Source organism: Labrus mixtus, chromosome 13, assembly GCF_963584025.1.
Source record: "Labrus mixtus chromosome 13, fLabMix1.1, whole genome shotgun sequence".
Taxonomy (NCBI): domain Eukaryota; kingdom Metazoa; phylum Chordata; class Actinopteri; order Labriformes; family Labridae; genus Labrus; species Labrus mixtus.
The window spans coordinates 4,460,814-4,480,551 of record NC_083624.1 but is presented as its reverse complement, the minus strand read 5'-3'; the positions used below and the strand labels follow the sequence as shown (position 1 = coordinate 4,480,551).

Below are 19,738 nucleotides of genomic sequence, written 5' to 3'. Positions count from 1 at the left end.
AGGTAAGCTTCGTCTGTACTATGATCATTATAACTTCAACGTGGAGCTACAAATATGTAGCTCAGCTGAAGGAGAGTTGCAAATTCTTATCATCTATTCTTCTTATCTTTACATGTATATATTTGTTGATGTGTTATTAATCTATCTGTGAAATAAAAAGAGCAATACTCACCTCTAAGATGTAGTGGTGTAGAAGTAGGCATATAAAGCAGCAGACCATGGAAATACACAAATTAAGTATATTTAAATTTTACTGCAGTATAGTAAATGGAATGACTAGAATAAAACGAAACTGAATAACCTTAATTATCTGTCAGAAATAAAAAAGCAAACAGTACAACTGATACATAATATAAAAACATAGGGTATATCAGTCTTTAAAAATGGATTATAAGTAGGACTAAATTACTTTATTCATGATTAATGAATAATTTGCCAAAGCTTTAAAGAAAAAATCATGTTGCCAGGTTGTGGAAAACCCTCCTCCAGCATCAAAATTCCTGTTTCACTTTAGCTTTATAATACTCAGGAAGATCTCCCCCAATGGTCTGCTTAATCTTTTGGAAAGAGTAAACTAATATTGACCAAGATTGAGACAGAGTAGTTGCACATTAGTTTTTATATCCATCTTGTTGAGCACCAGTTTGGACATGCCAATCAAAGATCGATCTAAGTACTTAAGAGAATTCATATTCAAGCCAAGAGGGTATGACTCATCCATCTTTTAGCAAATTCAGCAACAAACTGACTCAAACCCAGTGTCCATCTTACTCATCTTTTGAGGCCCATATCCAATGAGGGCTTGTTGTAAAACAAGGCACAGCTAGAATGTAAAGCTAGGATTTAATCCTCAAAATTACATATCTAAAGCATGGAGGGATTACGGGTTATCTTGTGCCTTTAAACAGTGTTCCCTTCAGTGTTCAATTCCGCCACAGGTATCGCAAATGGGCTCAAGAGAGCTTTGAACACCAGACAATTATTATAACATTCAGAGACCCATTTCATCATTCCTCATTTCCAAACCAATATTAATGTTTGGGCGCTTTTAAAAGACAGTGTTGTTGACCATTGGGATGCCGGCAAAAAGCCTCTGGGTCGAATAATGCATCATAAGAGTGTGGCAACATAGTGCTGCAAGATGGGATTGAGTGTAAGTCTCTAAATGACTGAAAACTGTCAGGAATCTATAACCTTTCAGAGTACTTCAGAGTACCTTCTGTCATTTCTGTTTGTTTTACGTCATGTCCGGCGTCCTGCTCAGCACATGTTGCATCGAAGCGGTCTACCCATGTGTGGTCCGGGTAGACTGCAAAAACAAAATTGTCCTTTGGGATGAATAATGTTGTCTTGAGTATTGAATTAATTTTAAATTATTTACTGAGCAGACTCAATCTGCCAATGAAGAATGTTTTTTTTTTGCCATAGTAAATATTTCATTTGCCTCAGCATCAAGAAGGTTTTAATGAGATTTAGTCTAAAGTCGTATTAACAAAATAAGAAGATTTACATGACAAGTTAGTAGTGCTGGAGTTATGAAATGGTATTAATAATAAAGATATTCCTGGGACCTTGTTGTGATGCAAAGTCACTTGAGCTATTAGTGGTTCACTATTTTACCTTCAAACTAGAGGAAGCTTGAAGTTAGGGGTCAAACCATTAAAAAGAAATACAGCAAAACAACAAACACAGGTTGATGTTTGAGTCAACATCAAGTCACCAATGCATCAAACTTTTTGCTCGTCTATCAATACCAAAAAGAAGACTGTCAATGATCAATGTGAGACATAATCTGACTCAGGGTTAGATCACTTTAATACACAACATAGGAACCATTAAGAAGGCATGGTTTAAAATGAGGGTTATCTGTCTCCTACAGGCGTGCTACTACATGTGTTTGACTCAACTGAAGTAAAACTCAAGACAAATATGTTAAAAAAAACAAAAAAACACAAACATAATCGGTCATTACAGAAACACAGACATTGTGGTTTTTCAAGTGTTTTCAGTCAGTAGTATGAGCTCTCATAGGAGATACATTACATTTAATTCAAAGTGCTCAAACGTACAATTCTTTAAGACAAAGGGGCCTCTTGCAAGAATCACAAATCTGTTCTTAAGTTCCTCTTGTTATTGAGTTATTGAAGCGCATTGAATACATTTTGCACTATGTTCTTGTACTGAAGAGATATGAAACAAATCCATACCTGGTCGAAAATGTTGTGCTAATCATGCCGCGAATGTCGGGATTAAATACAATTTTAAATTAAAGAACTGACTGGAAAATCAATTGTGTGGTCGTGGCTTAGCTGAGAAGAAAAAGACAGTAATTCTTGCACCTACAGTGTTGGTTCTTAAGCAGCTGGATGTCGAGGTGAACACGTTTTTTTTGTGACAAAATGAAGCAAAAAGGGAACCATGTTCCAATTTGAGGTGTTTTGATAATCCAAATGATTAAATCTTACAAACTCAAAGTTTGCATTAATCAACTTATGAAATCTATAATAACACGACAATGTTCTTGCAAGAGGCCCTAATATGTAAAACTAGTGCATTCCCTGGTCTACCTGTGTGCATCAGGCTACTCTGTACGATAAAAGTCCCTGTTCTTTCTCAAGTCAGTCTGCAGCGGGATGGTAGAGATTATCGACAAGGAAAACAATGAGAGGAGAATATATGAAAGGGCAACGGTGAAGTCAAAGTTCATATGTTCCCATGTTTCACCTGGAGCCCTGATGTGCTGCCTGGTTCCCCACTCTTCAAGGCCTTTCATCATTTTCAAAGCTGCCAGTCCTCCATTAGATGGTCTTCCCGCCACAGGTCTTAAATGTACCGTTTCTTTATACTGACCCAAACTCAGACATCCAGGCCTCGTATTTTTCCAGGTCTGCGGCAGAAACAGACTTGGAGATCTTCTTGAGCGTCAGGGTGAAGTCCTCCATGGTCACGGGCATCTGCAGCTCGTCTTTGGGCAGAGCTCGGATCTCCTCAGGAGTCAGGCCTTGGATTCGACGACGCATCGCCATCATGGATGCATCCCTGATGTTCACATGATGACAGGAGCAGACGGTCACAAATATGTAACAACTGTATGTACCCTCAAAGATATTTCACATCATATTTTTTTACTAAGAATTTTAATCCTGTCAAAATGAATGACATCAATGCTGCAACAAGGCTAAAATCCTGCAGGCTACAGGCTGTGTGTGGATGATAAACACACCCACACACACACACACACACACACACACACACACACACACACAACCAAGGTCAACAAAATGATGTTGAGCCAGAGCTGAGCAGAGAAAACTTGTGCAAAAAAATATCTTACATTCCCAGTGTAGCTCTGGCAAAAATGACCACAAGGACAATGACGCCCTTACCTTACATTTCCTTACCATCAGAGGTGTGTGTTAGTGTGTGTGTGTGTGTGTGTGTGTGTGTGTGTGTGTGTGTGTGTGTGTGGGGGGGGGGGGGGGGGGGGTCTTCTCCCCCAGGGAAAGTTTTAGAATCAAAAATGTATTCTGCACAATTGTATAATCTAGGCTTTTGTCTCTTTTGACTGTTAATCTTGAACATTTTCATTAAAAAATAAAAAAATGAAACTTGTGAATTTATAAATAGTTCTTGTGTTTCTGCACCGTTTAGTCATGCAGGATTTCTAAAGCTGTACACAAGTAGCTTATCTAAAGCCCAAATGTAGTTTTAAATTATATATCTGTATTTGTTTTAGCTTTTGATTATAGACTTGTAGGAATGGAACAAAAGCACATTTGATTGCCCATCAAGAGAATTAAAATCTCTCACAGACCTCCAGCAGTAAAATGTGCTCATCTTTGAATACAGTCTGTATGACCTCTGACCTCATGCTTTATCTGCTACATTGCATGTTTATTCAGGGTTGAGTATTTCTATTAATGATCTACAAAATCAAACAAAAATGTCGATCTGACTCCTGTACTTGCAACACTGCCTTTTTTATGTTATGTTACGTTTGTATGTAGTTCATATACATGTAAAGACCCAGTAATGTCATGCCCCTGTTTTACTAAAGCTGCTGTGGTCTGCTGGGGGAGCAGCATTGGAGCTGGTGACACTAAGAGACTGGACAAACTCATTAAGAAGGCCTGCTCTGTGATAGGCTGCAAGCTGGACTCTTTTGTAGTGGTGACAGAGAGGAGGACTCTTAACAAACTGTTATCCATTATGGATAATCCTGATCACCCTCTGCACACCCTACTGGACAAACAGCGGAGCAGCTTCTCCAACAGACTGATACAACTCCGCCGTCACAAGGACAGATACAAGAAATCTTTCTTACCGAAGGCCATAACTCTGTACAACAGCTCACCTCATGCGAGCAGAGAACTGTCATCATGATAATATCTGTCTCTCCATACTGTCATCTGTTCTGCTGTTAAATTTACAAATTATCCCTGCACTCATGTTCACTTCATCTGGCTGTCTACTCGCCGTTATATTGTATAGTTTCTGCTTATTATATGTCTACACGCATGCACTTTAACTTATGTTAATACTGTCCATTTACAACTCTGTTTTTGCACATTTACATTCAATCTTCCATATTTAATCTTCCTATTTAAGACTAGTAATGCTTAGTTAAATCCTCACTGTATATATTCACATTCTTATTTTTGATATTTTTTAGTACTTATTTACTTTGTATTTAATATTATATTGTGTTTAGATTTGCTAACATTGTGTTTTTTCACTCATATTGTGTGTTGGATAACCTGCTGCTGTAACGCCACAATTTCCCAGTTTGGGATCAATAAAGTAATTCTATTCTATTCTATTATTCTAAAGAGTAATATTCTTACTTGTCTTATTTCAAACAGTTGTCATTTTGCACTGAAGTCAATTTAATCAACCTCAGGTTCTCTGTACGAGTGTTTTTTTTCTTCTCTTTCTTAAAAATGGAGATGTGTTTGTGAATAAATTATTAAAGTCCAAACATACTCCATAGATACATAGATGCTGCTTTTTATTAGTATACAGTAAAATCCCTATATTACTGTGTTGGACATAGAAGGGATGATGAAAAAAAAAAGATGAATGGATAATCAATCTCTCCATTTTTCACACTACAAACGAGCACACACCTGCAGACGTTGGTGATGTCGGCTCCCGAGTAGCCCTCGATCTTCTCGGCTATGAAGTCAAGGTTCACATCAGCTGCAACCTCCACCTCCCTCAGGTTGATCTTAAGAAGCTCCACGCGACCCACAGCTAAGCGCACAAACACAAAACAACAACACAAAACTCAATTAGAATCATTGTGAACATTCTCTGACAGCAGACCCGCACAGTGAAGATCGCCCTAATTTTTTTGTGCAGCCTGTAGGAGATTTGGTCACCTGTGGGCAGGGGAATGTAGATCCTTTTCTCCAGCCGTCGTCGCAACGCCTCGTCAATATCCCAGGGAAAGTTTGTGGCAGCGAGGACCATCACCATCTTAGAGGGGTCATCGTTCTCCAGGGCTCCCCCCACACCTGAACGAAACACACAAACTTACTTTTAAAGGAAATGTGTTTTTCTGACACGTGATCTTGCAGTCCGGCAAGTTGTGATATTAAAAAGTGCCAAACGCGATAGAAAAAAAACTCGACTGCATGTATGATATGCAGGTCCTCACTTTGCCACATTTGCTTTCACTTCACATCCTCAGCTCCCACTTCTCTATTCCACTCACCATCCATCTGAACCAGAAGCTCTGATTTGACCCTGCGGCTTGCTTCATGTTCGTCAGATGTTCCTCTTCTGCCACAAATGGAGTCAATCTCGTCTATGAAGATGGTTGTGGGTGCATAAAACCGGGCCTAAGCAGGAAGAAAATAAGTCTTCTGCTATGAATGAAAATACTAAGATCTTTAGTCTGGTGCTGTGAGGTTTAACTGAGCAGAATACATTTATGTACATAGACTTACCATTTCAAACAGCAGGCGAACAAGTTTTTCTGACTCTCCTCTGTATTTGGAGGTGAGGGTGGAGGAGGACACGTTGAAGAAAGTAGTCCCACATTCTGTGGCGACGGCTTTGGCCAACATGGTCTTGCCTGTCCCTGGAGGGCCGACCATTAAAACGCCCTATAGGAGGAAAAGTTACACCTTAAAATACACACAAAATCACAAAAACAGACAAGAGGGATACAGTAAAGAAGACTGGGGATGACTAGTCTGTGACTGTAACTGCAAATGATCACGTCTGGTCTGACACATTCAAAAATAAGGGTTATTATTGACTCATGTTTTAAATATGTTTATTCATATTTATTACAGGTATGGCATTAGAAGTTTATGACCAGGAGCCTAAAAAAAAAAAAAAAACATTATTTGAAGGCCCTGAACATCTTCAGTATTTTCTATTATGAGCAACTAAACCCGGACAGAACCAGTGTTCATATTATGAGCCAGCAGGCCACAAAGATGTTATCAGACAAGAAGTGATCATCCATCCACTACAGCCCAAGACCGGGCAATGTGACAGGAAAATAAAATCTCAGACTTTTTCACACCCAACTTGATTTTTGATTTTAGTCGATTTTTTCTTAAAAAAAAAAAAAAAAAGGAATAAAAATGACATAGAAATGACTTAAAACAAGTTTTGCTTTTATTTGATCAATAAAATGTACCAAGGTAACCTGAGTTTCTCTATAGAGGTTAAAGTGCACTATGCCGTTTCAGGGTAAAGAAAAAGTACAGATGAGGCAGACAGAGCAACTTCAGCAGAATACTTGTGTCTGGGTGGAACACACATGGGACCACCCAGACACTCTGTAGGAGGTAAATAAGAGGGGGTGGACTTGAACTACAGGAGCCCGAGGAGAGTAGCGGAAAAAGTGAGAGAAAATCTACAATTTATTGATTTATCACCAAGCCCTACTAAAGCCCTCTACTTTTTTCTACTTTTTTCGTTTTTTTTAACAGAATGTCTGTTAAAGCCCTCTCAGTTTCAAAGTGTGTTTTTCTTCTTGTATTAACTTAAATGTCTTTTGTTCTGCAAAATGAAGTACTGTAGGTACAGAGTTGGTCAAGCCTTCATCTACTGGAGGGGTTTCATATTGACAGGTATATTCATATTTAAATGAGGGAGAACAATGTAGCAAACAAACGTTCAAAACACGTTTCAGCTTTTAAATTCATCAAAAATGAATCAGAGTATAAGCTGACAATAAGCTTATGAGGGAGGAAGAGGGATTACTTTTATTTTTTTAGAAATGAATTGTTGAAATTTAGACCAACAGATCTGATAACGATTCTGCTGGCTACCAACATGAACATTTATCACTGCCTTTTGTTGCCCATTTGGTACACTGAGTCACTTATTAACCATAAAACCTACAAGAGTGTACAAGAGTATGTATGTTAACATCAGAGAGAGCAAGGAGGTAAATGCTACTGTATTATATGTAAAGTATGCTTTAATTATTCGTTATATCTTATATCACATCGTCATCTAAAACGTATCATCCGAACCTAAAGTTACAGTCAAGATTTACTGCTGTGCTCTTGTGTTGTCCCTGATGCTAGACTCAATACAAGTCATTTAACTTTACTTTCTTCAAATTGATCAGATTTAGTTTTTTATAAAGAGCAAATGCCAAAAACAAATTTGCAGCCATTTAGTCAAAGAGTTGCCTGTAAATGTCAGGGCTGCGCTTAATTAGAGGGATGAAAAGACGACATGGACGCTAACACAAAATGTGCCACTGTGGACTCGGGATAATGCTGGTGTTCAGCATCATCATCTCTGGATGAGCACAGTATGAACTTTTGGTATTTGAAAATATGAGAGGCTGTTATTATTGTGCTAAGCCATGCATGTAATCATCAATCCTTCGACTAAACTGTACCCTCCCTGTAGTGTACCCCCTTTTCACTTTGTCACCGTCTCTTCTCCAGTTTTGGTCTTTTCATGTAAACTTCAGCATCGGTGTTATTTTTTGATGTTAGTGACATATACATACCTGCCAACCCTAATGCAGATGTATTCTATAAACATAAAGACTATCGCTGCTGCTCTCTTTGCGGTTTCTGCATCTGGTTTGTGTCCGTAGCTGGGGAGATCAAATTAAACCCCAAAAGGACCTGAGATACAATCTGTCATTTTTTTTTTAACCGACTTTTTTGATGCTATTGTCTCAGACTCCGTGTTGGCTAATGCGTGCTAAGTTAGCTACAGAGCTGGGTCGCCTGAGTTTCAGGAAGTAGAACTACACAGACAGAAATATGTACTGCCTAAATGTGTGATGTCCAAAAATCATGAACTTGGATGCCAATCACTCTCATAATTTTTGGGACATGTGGCAAAATTCAAACGTTCTTGGTGAATATGTTTATCTGTAACAAAGATTTTAGGTTCAATGTGTTAAGTTTATGATGTTTTGGGACTGGAGATGTTCTTTAGCTTTAGGCTTGCTTTGGTAAAAAAAACAGATTTGTTTGATTGTACATTTTTCCTCCACAAATCAAATGAATGAATTAAGAGGTCTTGTGTCATGGTTTAATGAGAGAGGATGTAATAAGAAGAAAAATACTGGTATCTGTGTAAAATATGTGTGCACCTCAGGGAATGGTTGGACATAGTTTAAGAGGTCTTTGAAATGGAATAGATGACTTTCTCTACAAGACTTCAGGGAGAAATCTCTGCAAAACAGTGGGAGAAATGGACCAACGTTGTTATAGATGAGTAGGACGCTACCTTCTTGTGACTCCTTGGATAACAATGAATGGACTTAGGATTGTCTATTTTTATTTTGTGGTGTTTGTACCACTGTGAAGTTTGTCTGATTAAGTCTGACCTGTCATCTATCTACACTCACAGCTATCTTGAAAAATATGCCCTGTGTTGCTGTGAAAACCGATAACGTATTGATCCTCACATGGTCGGCCTGGGGGAGTAAGAAGCCTCACATGATGAAGATCAACAGAGGAGGGTACAGAGGGAAAACTCCCCTTGAGTCATACTGAGAGGCAGTATGAATAAACAGGCCCATTAACAAAAGATATACAATAAATGATGCAAACATGTACGTATAAGCATTTACTTCACAGTCTAAGATTTACTGTGAGCTTTTGTGATTTTGCATTCATTGGAAAACTGCCACTTGGCTAGCAGGGCGACACAATAGGCCTCTTAATTTTTCTCACTTATTATAGTAGTAGTGTCTTTTCATCCCAATTTGTGAAAAGTTGCTCCCTGACAAAAAAAAAAAAACTTAACCAAGTCGCAAACTAACTTTATTATAAATCCAACTATTTTCAAAATAGATGTTTGTGTTGACTTTAGATTACACTTTAGTTTGGCCATTGCAACAGCTGCAGAAGACAGTGGGCGTGTTACTATGTTTCACTGTGAGGCATAATGGCTGACTGTTGAAAGGTCAGCAGCTAAGCAACTTCAAAATCCATCTTGAGTTGTACCCTGAGCAGTACAATGTGTGCTGCTGAAACACATCGTCTTCATTGATTTTCTGTAAAAAAAATTTGAAAGAACGCTAAAAGGAAGCTAAGAGTATATAAGCGAGCACATACCTTCCAGGGGCGACGTATGCCCTTAAAGAAGTCAGGCATCCACATGGGCAAAACCACAGCTTCTCTCAGCAGCTTCTTGGCATCCTCCAGATCAGCGATGTCATCCCTAAAGTTCATCCAGACAACTCAGTCAGCAGTGATAACATTAAAAAAGAAATTATCCCCTGGGTGTAAAACACATGCACAAGGATGGAAGAAACAGTGAATGCTACCATACCAGTGTATGTTAGGGTTACGGGACACAATATCTCTCTCCAGCGAGTCCACCAGGTCACTGTCATGTCCCGTACCATCAAACTTCTTCTGCTCTACATCCCCTGGTGTTTCTCCGATCCCTTTCTTTCCCTGCTAGAAAAAAAACAACAAGGTGTATGTGGGTATTCAATACGGACTTAAGATCTTCATCTATCCATCTGATCCAGCTAATATCAGCTGCTGTTGTCTAACCTTATCATCCTTGGCTTTTGGACCTCTTGCCTCCCTGTAACCCGGCCGGTCTTGTTTAGTGTTGACCTGGCCACGGCCTCCAGGGCCTGCCCCTCGACGCGGCAGACCAGGGGACTCCTTCCTCTGCTTTACTGCACTGTTGGGTCGCTTCACTGCAACAGGATTCCTACAGGAACACACACGAGTGAGACATAAAACAAGTAATAGTAGGAAGCAGCTGCAGACAGAAACACAAGGTATTTTCTTTTAAATGACAAAATACTAGCGCGTCTCCACAAAGTAGCATTCACTTCTAAGAAGCTCTGGCATTTCTTTGTTGAAGTAAAGCTTCACATGTCGACTTTAATGAGCAGATAATTAAATAAATAATCACTGAGGTGGTAGAGATTATCACAAATAGAAATGTACACTGGTAGAGTAAGTAATATCAGTAACCATCTGTTCTGTCAGAAAGATAAATAGGACTAGGGGAGCCAGTAAAGTCACAAAACTCCACTAAAGTGCAAATATCAAAAACCCACACACACTGCAGTCGTGTTCAAGGAGCTTTTCTTTGACCTAGAATACCAACGGAAATGCCACATGCATATTTTCTGCTTTCAAGGTGCATTCTTTTTTTAAAGATGATTTTTGGGTGCTTTTGCCTTAATTGTATTGGAAAACTGAAGTGAGGGGGAAATGTAGAGGAAGAGAAAGTAGGGGAATTACATGCACTTAATGGTTGCTGATCGCAAGTCAAACCAGCGACAAGTGCAACAAGGACTGTAGTATCTGGATATGTGGCGCTTGCTCTGCCAACTGAGCCAAACCAGCGTCCCTTCGGGGCGTATTTTTTTAAAACATAATAGCATTAATGGATGTGCACGTTCCCATCAGATTGATTTAAATGATCCTCAAACAGTGGGGTTCAAATGTTCAAATGTTTTTATAGCTTGATTTAACTTTGTTTATTTTATTTTTTTACATGTTACATGAAATATAGAAATCAGTAGCACTCATTGCTGGGGGACCTTACTGTTGTCAAATTGTTTTTGCCAGCAACCGTATTAGTCTCCTCTGACAGTAGGTAATGGAAAAAAAAGGGTGTTTTGTTTAGTCTGCATGAAGCATACAAACTAGGCTTCAGTTCAAATGCAATAAACTGCACAAATACAAAATATCAACCCATTGTTTTTTAAGGTGGATCAGGTGACTGAACAGTTTTGCGGTCCACTACCCTGTGTCCTAAACTTATGGGGTTTTGGCAGAGGGTGTATGAAATCCTCTTTGGTATTCTAAGTTTGGCCATTCAAATGTACCTCAGTTTTCTTTCCTGGTCAGCTTTACTAACACCATGCTATTGTCACTTTTTGTATTCACTCATAAAAGTTAGTTTTTTTCTGCTTTTAAGGTGTTAAAAAGGAAATCCAAAGATTGTTCAAGAAGAGATTTTACTGTGTCACAGTCACCTGTGTTCTGCAGGCGTGGGAGGGGGCCACACTGCTGGATCCTCAGGTCTCTCATCATATTGAGGGGCCAGAATGTCGACTGGCTTCTCGGACTTAAAGCTGTCCAGTGTTCCCATGATGCCTTTCACCTGCTCATACTCTTCAGTCAGTTCCTGCCTGACCTGGTCACACACAGAAGGAGGAAGAGTTATGCATTTTAAGCATTGCAATGCAGAACATTATACTGAGAATACAGCTGTACATGCAGGAGGGATATCTGGCTTACAGATCAGCAGTCAAATGATAATAAATATGAAATATTACACCATTAATCAACAAAAATAAAATACATACAAACAAATGTAACCAAAAAAAAGAATGACGTGAAAAAAAGATACCAAAAACCAACCAGGAAATGCCAGACAATAAATGTTTCATAAAAAAATAAACAGATAACAATTTGAACACATCTTTTATTCTAAATCAAAAATGTTAGCAGTTTATTTATTGTTTTACTTGTTTTCTTTATCTTGTGTTTTCCATGTCAACTTAAATTTTAAGATACATACATGCTTTTGTAATGCCAATGTTGTATTTTAATGGAAAACCTTGACACTCTACATTTGAAGTGAGGTGGGGGTAGGATGGATAAGGGGTTGCACTAATAAATCAAATATGAAGATTGTTGTATTTTATAACAAGAAATAAATAAAGATTGAAAAGGGGAGAATATTAACAGTAGTAGCATTTAATAAAAGTGTTTTATACAGTATGGATCACAAATGGATTCTGTGCTTAGCTTCAAACGCTTCAAACACAGCACCCTGTGATAATATTTGTGTAAAAATTAAAGGGACTTTTAGGGTTCAGGAAACTAACCTGTTGCCATTTGACTTTAAGTGCAGGGTCTCTGAGGGACTGGCAGTGCTTGTGGATCTGTTGAATGACACCCTGGTAGTACACGATGGAGGAGTCATAGTTCCCCAGCAGTGCATACTCACGACCCTTCTTGGCGTTGTCACATATGTCGGCCAAATTCATGCTGAAAAGAAGCTGAGTGATAAGATAGATAGATAGATAGACAGATAGATAGATACTTTATTGATCCCGAGGGAAATTCAAAGCATCCAGTAGCAGGTTACAAAGACGTACATGACATGAAACATTTGTTACAAATTAAACCACAAAACTGACCCCCCCCCCCCCCAAAAAAAAAAAAAAGATTTAAAGAATACCCCCTAGATCAGGGATGGGCAACTTAGGTCACAGCAAGGGCCACATTCATTTAATTCTCACTGCCAGGGGGCCAAATTGTAGGATACAAAAACTATAACAGTCAATTATGTCTCAAATTTAACTCAACATATACCAGTGATCAAATATTATTATGGACATATTTCTGGTTTTCATGATTTCATGGCAGATTTTGTCACATTTTCTTCATGTTTTGATATATAAAAATTGACCTGAGGGGCCACATTGAGGGCTGACAAGGGCCGCATGTGGCTCACCCATGCCCTAGATCAGTGGTTCCCAAAGTGGGGGTCGGGACCCCAAGTGGGTCGCCAGCCACCAAGAGGGGGGTCGCGAGATGCCTTCCATAAAAAAATTAAAAGTGCATAAATATATATTTTTACCATTTTTGTAAATATACAAAAAGTAGTCCAATGTCAGTATCATTAAGTGAAATGGAAATGACATTTTTAATTCTTTTAGGCTGTTGTATTATTTTGTGTTCCTAGTTTTTGGATAGGTTTATTAGAGTGTGTGCGTGGCTGTCGCTACGTTATATACCTAACTAACCACCTTAAAGAACAGTGGGGGGTACCCAGTTTCTGTCACCCTTATTTTGGGGGTCACGACCTGAAAAGTTTGGGAACCCCTGCCCTAGATGAATCAAACTTAAAACTGTGCAATTAAAAAATAGACTTATACAAGGAAATGTACATAACCTGTGCAGGGATAAAAAAAATATATATATATATGTGCAATTTAAACAAGAACCTAAAAACAGTTGAGGGAAAAAAAATCTGTAATTAGAAGAGAAAAATACAAAACTTGAAATGCAGCTATAATTTTTTTTTTTTTTTCAATTCGAACAACTTTATTGATCCCTCTTGGGGCCAATTGCTTTGGACTTAGACCTGGTACAGTGACAAATGTTTGTTAGTGCGTCTCAAACTAGGTCAATAACACCACATTGTAATTCAATGTAAGTCTTACTCACAACAAGTCAGTTACTTATCAGACAATAAAACCAAGAGAGAGCAAATCCACCGTTCAATTTGGCTTCTTTTCTCGGTACTCCACCCTCCCATCTTGCAGACGTTAGCTTTGTTAGCTCGCTGCTAGGCCACAGACAGACAACAAACGAGTCCTCTGGCAATAACAAAACGTACTAATTCCTCCGGGCACATGTTAGATATGCGCGTAGCTAAACACTCACCGCACGACAATCTAACATACATTCTTTAATTTTTGTTAACATGTGTAAATAATGTTCTTACCTGCATGAAAAGCACTTGTTTGTCTTTTTTGAATCAGAGGTCCAGTGTTAAGGGAAGTGTTACCATGGCCGCGGAGAGACGCTGCGTGAAGAATACAGACGACGGTGCTGCATTCACGGAGATCTGGTAAATATGACAACACACTGAGTGACCGCCTGACAGAGTTGTTGGAAGTGAGTGATTATAAAATGATTTTTTTTTTTGTGTGCAGTGTATGTTCTGATGCCGTGTTTTGGAATTACAATTTGATTTTTCATTGTTAAAATTAGCAAACAACAAACGATTTAAACTACAGGAATTTCTAGTTTACAGGGTTTTACAAACTCATCATCTCGTAACAGTTTACCACTGGTCGTCGCTAAAACTCAGTAAAACATTTCAAACTAGGGTGAAGAATAAAAAGAGTAGGGGGGGAAGCTGAGTAAACATCTCATCACAAGGTCCATTTAACAGCTTTTGAAGCTTTCAATTAATTTACACAGGAATCTCTTCAGATTTAGTTTATTGTTTAAATCATAATCCAGATAGCTTCACATTCTCATGTTTCTATATAAATTTGATCTTAATCATATAAGTATTTAACTGTGATTAATAAAGATATAAAATAAAAAGTGAAATCACATAATGGTAGATACACAAAATATTGGGAGACAAATTGGCAATATGCCATTGATGCATCTTCTGTTAAAATTAAGATACACCTCCAGATGTTATTGTATTGCTTGCTAATTTTGACCCTAAGTGTTGTGTGATAAAACATATTAACAAAAGTAAAACTTTGATTTTTTCTAAAGGAAAAAAACAGACAAACCAACAAGGCAGGGTGTGACGCTAAGCTTTATTGAATGACATCGACGAACAGTAACAGGAAACTGAAGTTGAACAAATACAACCACCTTTATGGGTTTGCAGCTTATTTTAACATTTCTTCATACCTTTGGATAGAGTTTGCATTACCGTACACGTGCAAACAAAAGTATCAGCCCCACCTTTCTGCATTACGACAGCTGAGCGTGTTTCCACTCATGCTTTTCAAGTGACTTGTGTTCATTTGCTTCGTCTCCAAAAAGACAGCTACATTTTGTGATTAATAAGCTCGGTGCAAAATCCATATGCAGTCCAACGAGCCGACACAGAACTTGTTTATTGTTCATATTTCTATTTAAGAAATTCACAGCATTCAGTAACAGCATCATAACCCATGCTGCAATCAATTGTTTTGAGAACCAAAATACAATTTTTAAGACATTTCTTGATAACACAGTTTTCTTCACAGTTGATATTTTCATTGTTGATGCTCTTGAAATCAATGAAACCTCTGTCCGTTAAAACTCACTGTATGCATTGAATACTATTAGTTGTGGTGCTACAGGACATTTGATATATATATTGTCTGTATACTAGAGTGTGTCCTGCAATGCTTTTTGATTTCATGTGCAATTTGAGCTAAAAATGATTGGTATACCTCCACAACCATTCATGCACCTCACATAAATATTGATTTAATATTGTGCAAACTTATAGGCCAATAGTTTCAATGTCCATAGTGTAAGACAACATGAAGTTTCTGCATTTAGTCTCAGCTTTAGGGGGGGGAGAAAATGATTTCCTCTGCAGCATCATTGTTCCTGAAGGATTAGCTGACCTTCATAATTCCATACACCTGCAGGTGACTTCAGCACTGACAAATTCCTGACTCCTGCTCCCTCTGATCCCACATCTGCCTGATGCTACTCTCACTCGGCTGCTTCAGTCTCAGGGGTTTGTGGCTCTTCAGTCTATAAGCCAAAGTCAGAAAGATGGCGTCTACATGTTCCTTCTCTGCCGGCTCCTTTGCTGAGGTCTCAAACAGCGGAAAGTTGTAGCTGTCGGCGAAGCACTGTGCGGTCGACGTGGGGACCTCCCGGCGGTCCCTCAGATCGCACTTGTTGCCCACCATGATGCGAGGCACCAGGGGGCCCACGCAGTGTCGAGCGCACTCCTCTATCCACTCGGGGATGCTCTCAAAGGAGGAGAGGCTGGTCACGTCGTACACGAAGATGACAGCATGGACGCTGCGGTAGTAGTGCTCCACCATGCTCTTCCTGAAACGCTCCTGACCCGCCGTATCCCAGATCTGCAGCTGACAGCAGAAAGAGAAACTTCAGTTATTTAGAATTTAAAAAAAAAATAGGGTCATGTATTTTTTTTATTTTCAGCCAATCCCAATAAGGACAGTAACAATCTCTCTCTGGTCAATCAATAGAACATCCCTGCACAACGGCAGAGCTTTGCACTAACCCCCTTTCCCCCCAATATTTAGTTAATATTTCATATTGAGAAAAAAATGCATTCTATCTCATGAATATTTCTGTTTATTTTCTGTTACCTCACCTCCATTTTTTTCAGAGTTTTATCATATGCACTATCGGGCCAATGCACTTTCTTTCTAATGTTAAAATTACTTGGCAACATACAAGAGTTCAGGATGACTTGGACCCCTTTTTTAGAGTATTATGAGAGCTTACAGGTACCACTGGATAAGGATGAATAACAATGTTGAGGTGGAACAGAGGCGACCCCCCCCCCCTTTCTTCTATTTATTTATTTAATTTCATCACAATTATTTCTCTAACTAATTTTTTCCCCCTTCCTTTCTTCTGTTTATTTTATCTGACTCTTTTTTTTTTTTTTTTTTTTATTATTATTTTTTTATATATATGACTTTACATTTTGTCTGTTTGCATATTTATGTTATTAATGTTAATAACAATAATGCAATATTTCTGGACACATCTGGACATGAGGGGGCACTCGGGTGGTGGGAGGGAGTGATGAGGGAAGGTGTTCAAGTATACACATGTTGCAAACAAATGTACAATGATGTTGCTTATTGAAAACCTAATAAAAACTGTTAAACAAAAAGAAATTACTTGGCAACAAATCTGAATCTGACATCAGTCTCAACTCTGGCTGCAGAACCCTAAAAAGGAGGAAAATCCTGCTGACAGAGTGATAAAAATACAATGTTTACATAAGTCCAGATGTAGATTTGTTTCTTTTTAAGGTTTTATTTACAGCCAAGTCAAAGTCTATCTTAATAGATGAAACGACATGACGCCCATCTGTTCATTCTAAGGAGGCAGGCCTATATTTTCTAGGAGTTCAGTCCCCATTCACATCCTTTGAATGTCTGTAAACATGCTCTAGGTCAGTCTTTAGAGTGATGCTCAATAGGTCAGGGGAAACAGCTCTGTGAATCTTGTAGGGATTGAATGTGTGTAATTACAGTGCAGGTGTGTCTTTGTGGGCCCTCTCTCACCTTGATATTCTCCCCATCGAGCTGCAGCGTCCTCTCCCTGAAATCGACCCCGATGGTTGCCTCTGGGTTCTTCAGGAAGGTACCACCGCAGAATCTGTAAGTCAAACACGTCTTTCCCACATTTGAATCACCTATGACGATGATCTTGAAGATCCGAGCCTGTGCTGTGTCATAGTCGTGGTGTGAAGAAAGCTCCAATGAGTCGCTTTGACCAAAAACGGTGTCAAATTCGTCCCCAGGTTTGTTTTCTATTGCCATTGCTCATCTTCTCGGTCTGGTTGTAGCGGTACTGAAACATCGCGAGAATACGATGTCGACGTCACAGGAACACATCCATGATCCCAACCTAAATGTCTATTTGGGAGATGCATTTTCTCCAGATTCCCCCCTCCCCCCCCAAGATTGTTTTTATTTGGAAAAGTAAATACATTACATCTAAACAGAAACATTGTTGTATGTTGCTGTGATTATAATGACGTTTTAAGGTGTTTGGCTATTCTTTTGCACTCAGGGGTCAACAACTCCTGCACAAACATTTGCATATTTACAAATATCAAATGGAAGTCAATATGGACTTTTGATTAAAAAAATACTGTTTCCCCACCAAAAACATAAAGTCTCATGAAAAAATATACATTTCCTGTCAAACCAGATAACTGCGAGATTCAGAGGCACTTCAATTATATATTATATATACTGTAATAATAAATAAAAATAAAAAAACCTAATATATAATATATATATATGGCTAGTTTATTTATTTAGAAGACAATAAATTATATAAATTACCTTTATAAAACGAGAAACTAGTTCTATCATTCAAATTCAACCTGATAAGTAACTCTTTATATTTAATGCTTCTTGAAAACCACAAAATATAGAGAGTAGTATAAACAAGTTGTATACACAAATTCTCTTACCTTCTTGTGCTCTGTACTGTGTTTGTGTTGAATTAAGTTTTGGATGAAGAAAAAATACACTGCAGTTGCTTCTCTGCAGCAGACACGGATGTTTATTTGACACGTACAACAGCTTTATAAACCAAACCAATCAGCAACACATACACACAGTCAAATAATTTAACACTTTAATCATCCATCATACAGTAAAACAGGGAGGGTAAAACTCATTTACCAGTTTATTTGGTACAAATACTCTTACTGATCCTGTTTTACAATTCAGCCCTGAAATAAATATCACATTTGAAAGGTTTTAATGTTCAGTTAAAAACTGATTTAAAGACATGTTCAACCTATAGTGGTCATTTTAGAGTCAGCACTTTGTAGTATTGCATCAAAAAGTGCGAGGTGTTTGAAATATTTAGCTGATAAACTGGTAACTGAGAGTATGGGATGGTGGAAGATAAATCACATTATAGGCTGACAAACTGTCCTCCAACTGACACAATAAAATAAAATACAAGATAACACTTTATAAATTTAAACAAACGCAATCAAATTCATCATCAATCATCAAAAAACCATCTCGTTTTACTACATCAAGTCAAATATGGCACACAGGCTTTTTTTTTTTTTTTTTTTTTTAAACCTTAACCTGAGTCAGCATACAGTGCATTGGCTTCTTTCTTTTATAACGTTTATGACATCACAGCAGTGTGTGACGTCATCAACAAATGCAAATTAAAAAAAAAGGGACAGCACATTTTTTAAAGCCCTGTGACGGACCAAACGTGTTTCAAGTCATAATCTGGAAGAACTCTGATATCCCAAGATGATTTCACACCAATCATTAGCTCATTAATTCAAGATAAATTAAACGGTATTAGCACAAACAGGCGATATTTAACCACACATGCATCAATTATAAAGGGTCCAATTATAAAGTTTTTTTTTCCCTTTCTTTATAGTAAACAGGGGGATGCTTCTACAGTCTTTCATATGGTAACTTTTTAGCTCTGAAGGCAGCTGTCAAGTCTGAAAACATTTCTGAAGTAATTAGAACCCGACTGATAAATCGGCCGATATGAGCACATTATGAGACTATCGGGATCGGCTAATTTTATCTCTGATATGCCGATATAACTAAGTTTATTCAATTTAAGACAGTGTACTCTTGTTATTCTTGCCTATAAAGGCTTCTGTAAAAAAAAAAAAAAATCTAGTCTTCATTATAAATCTTTTAAAAAGTATTTCATAACAGTAGGCTATAGGAGGGATCAACACAATAAATGTGTGTATATTCATATCTATCCATCTATCTGGCGATCCATAAAGATTGTAGAAGATGTCGGTCAATATATTGATATCGCATTTTTTTTCTCTCCCTACAATCCGTATCGTTATCGGACCTTAAAAAAATCCAATACCGGTCGGGCCCTAGAAGTTATATTGAGCGAGATTAGACAATACATGGATTAACAGAAAAATGAACCGCCAGGTATTTTCATAATTAATAAACATTTTGTCATTTTTTTTAAAGCAAAAATGTAAAAGAAAATCACTGGTTCCTGCTTCTGCTTTTCGCTTGTCTTTGTCATTT

General features: G+C 38.1%; 3 protein-coding genes and 1 long non-coding RNA gene across 6 annotated transcripts in view; 1 reads left to right on the top strand and 3 right to left on the bottom strand.

Moving 5' to 3' along the window:
- The window catches only part of kbtbd7 (kelch repeat and BTB (POZ) domain containing 7), a 100,550-nt gene that overhangs the window by 76,991 nt on the left and 3,821 nt on the right, over positions 1-19,738 (bottom strand). The gene's annotated exons all lie outside the window — the stretch shown is intronic.
- katnal1 (katanin p60 subunit A-like 1) lies at positions 1,794-14,056 on the bottom strand. Of its 2 annotated transcripts, none has more exons than XM_061053245.1 (11): positions 13,939-14,056; positions 12,311-12,484; positions 11,453-11,613; positions 10,005-10,170; positions 9,775-9,905; positions 9,558-9,663; positions 5,952-6,110; positions 5,717-5,843; positions 5,382-5,516; positions 5,127-5,253; positions 1,794-3,039 (listed from the first exon to the last, which is right to left on the bottom strand). In XM_061053245.1, exons 1-11 carry the CDS (start codon positions 13,942-13,944, stop codon positions 2,841-2,843), a joined length of 1,491 nt encoding a protein of 496 aa, XP_060909228.1. In that variant the 5' UTR covers positions 13,945-14,056; the 3' UTR covers positions 1,794-2,840. The 2 variants fall into 2 exon arrangements, with proteins under 2 accessions (XP_060909228.1, XP_060909229.1); XM_061053246.1 differs by having other exon boundaries at positions 12,311-12,473; positions 13,939-14,047.
- On the top strand, positions 13,317-15,740 carry LOC132986688 (uncharacterized). Its single transcript, XR_009675537.1, has 3 exons — positions 13,317-13,861; positions 13,976-14,064; positions 15,608-15,740. It is a non-coding gene; the product is annotated as an uncharacterized LOC132986688 (long non-coding RNA).
- On the bottom strand, positions 14,763-17,537 carry zgc:101559 (Ras-related protein Rab-33B-like). Of its 2 annotated transcripts, none has more exons than XM_061053248.1 (2): positions 17,240-17,537; positions 14,763-16,054 (listed from the first exon to the last, which is right to left on the bottom strand). In XM_061053248.1, the coding sequence occupies exons 1-2, from the start codon at positions 17,495-17,497 to the stop codon at positions 15,614-15,616; spliced, it is 699 nt and encodes a 232-aa protein (XP_060909231.1). In that variant the 5' UTR covers positions 17,498-17,537; the 3' UTR covers positions 14,763-15,613. The 2 variants fall into 2 exon arrangements, with proteins under 2 accessions (XP_060909231.1, XP_060909230.1); XM_061053247.1 differs by having other exon boundaries at positions 14,763-16,060; positions 17,240-17,536.

Bases quoted from the DNA above. Each gene is read 5' to 3' on its own strand.
- katnal1 (XM_061053245.1), bottom strand. The intron at 9,664-9,774 runs GTATGGTAGCAT...GATGAACTTTAG, and splicing joins CGTAACCCTAACATACACTG to GGATGACATCGCTGATCTGG. The intron at 6,111-9,557 runs GTATGTGCTCGC...TTCCTCCTATAG, and splicing joins GCATACGTCGCCCCTGGAAG to GGCGTTTTAATGGTCGGCCC.
- zgc:101559 (XM_061053247.1), bottom strand. From the start codon at position 17,497: ATGGCAATAGAAAACAAACCTGGGGACGAATTTGACACCGTTTTTGGT. The intron at 16,061-17,239 runs GTGAGAGAGGGC...TTCTGCTGTCAG, and splicing joins TCGATGGGGAGAATATCAAG to CTGCAGATCTGGGATACGGC.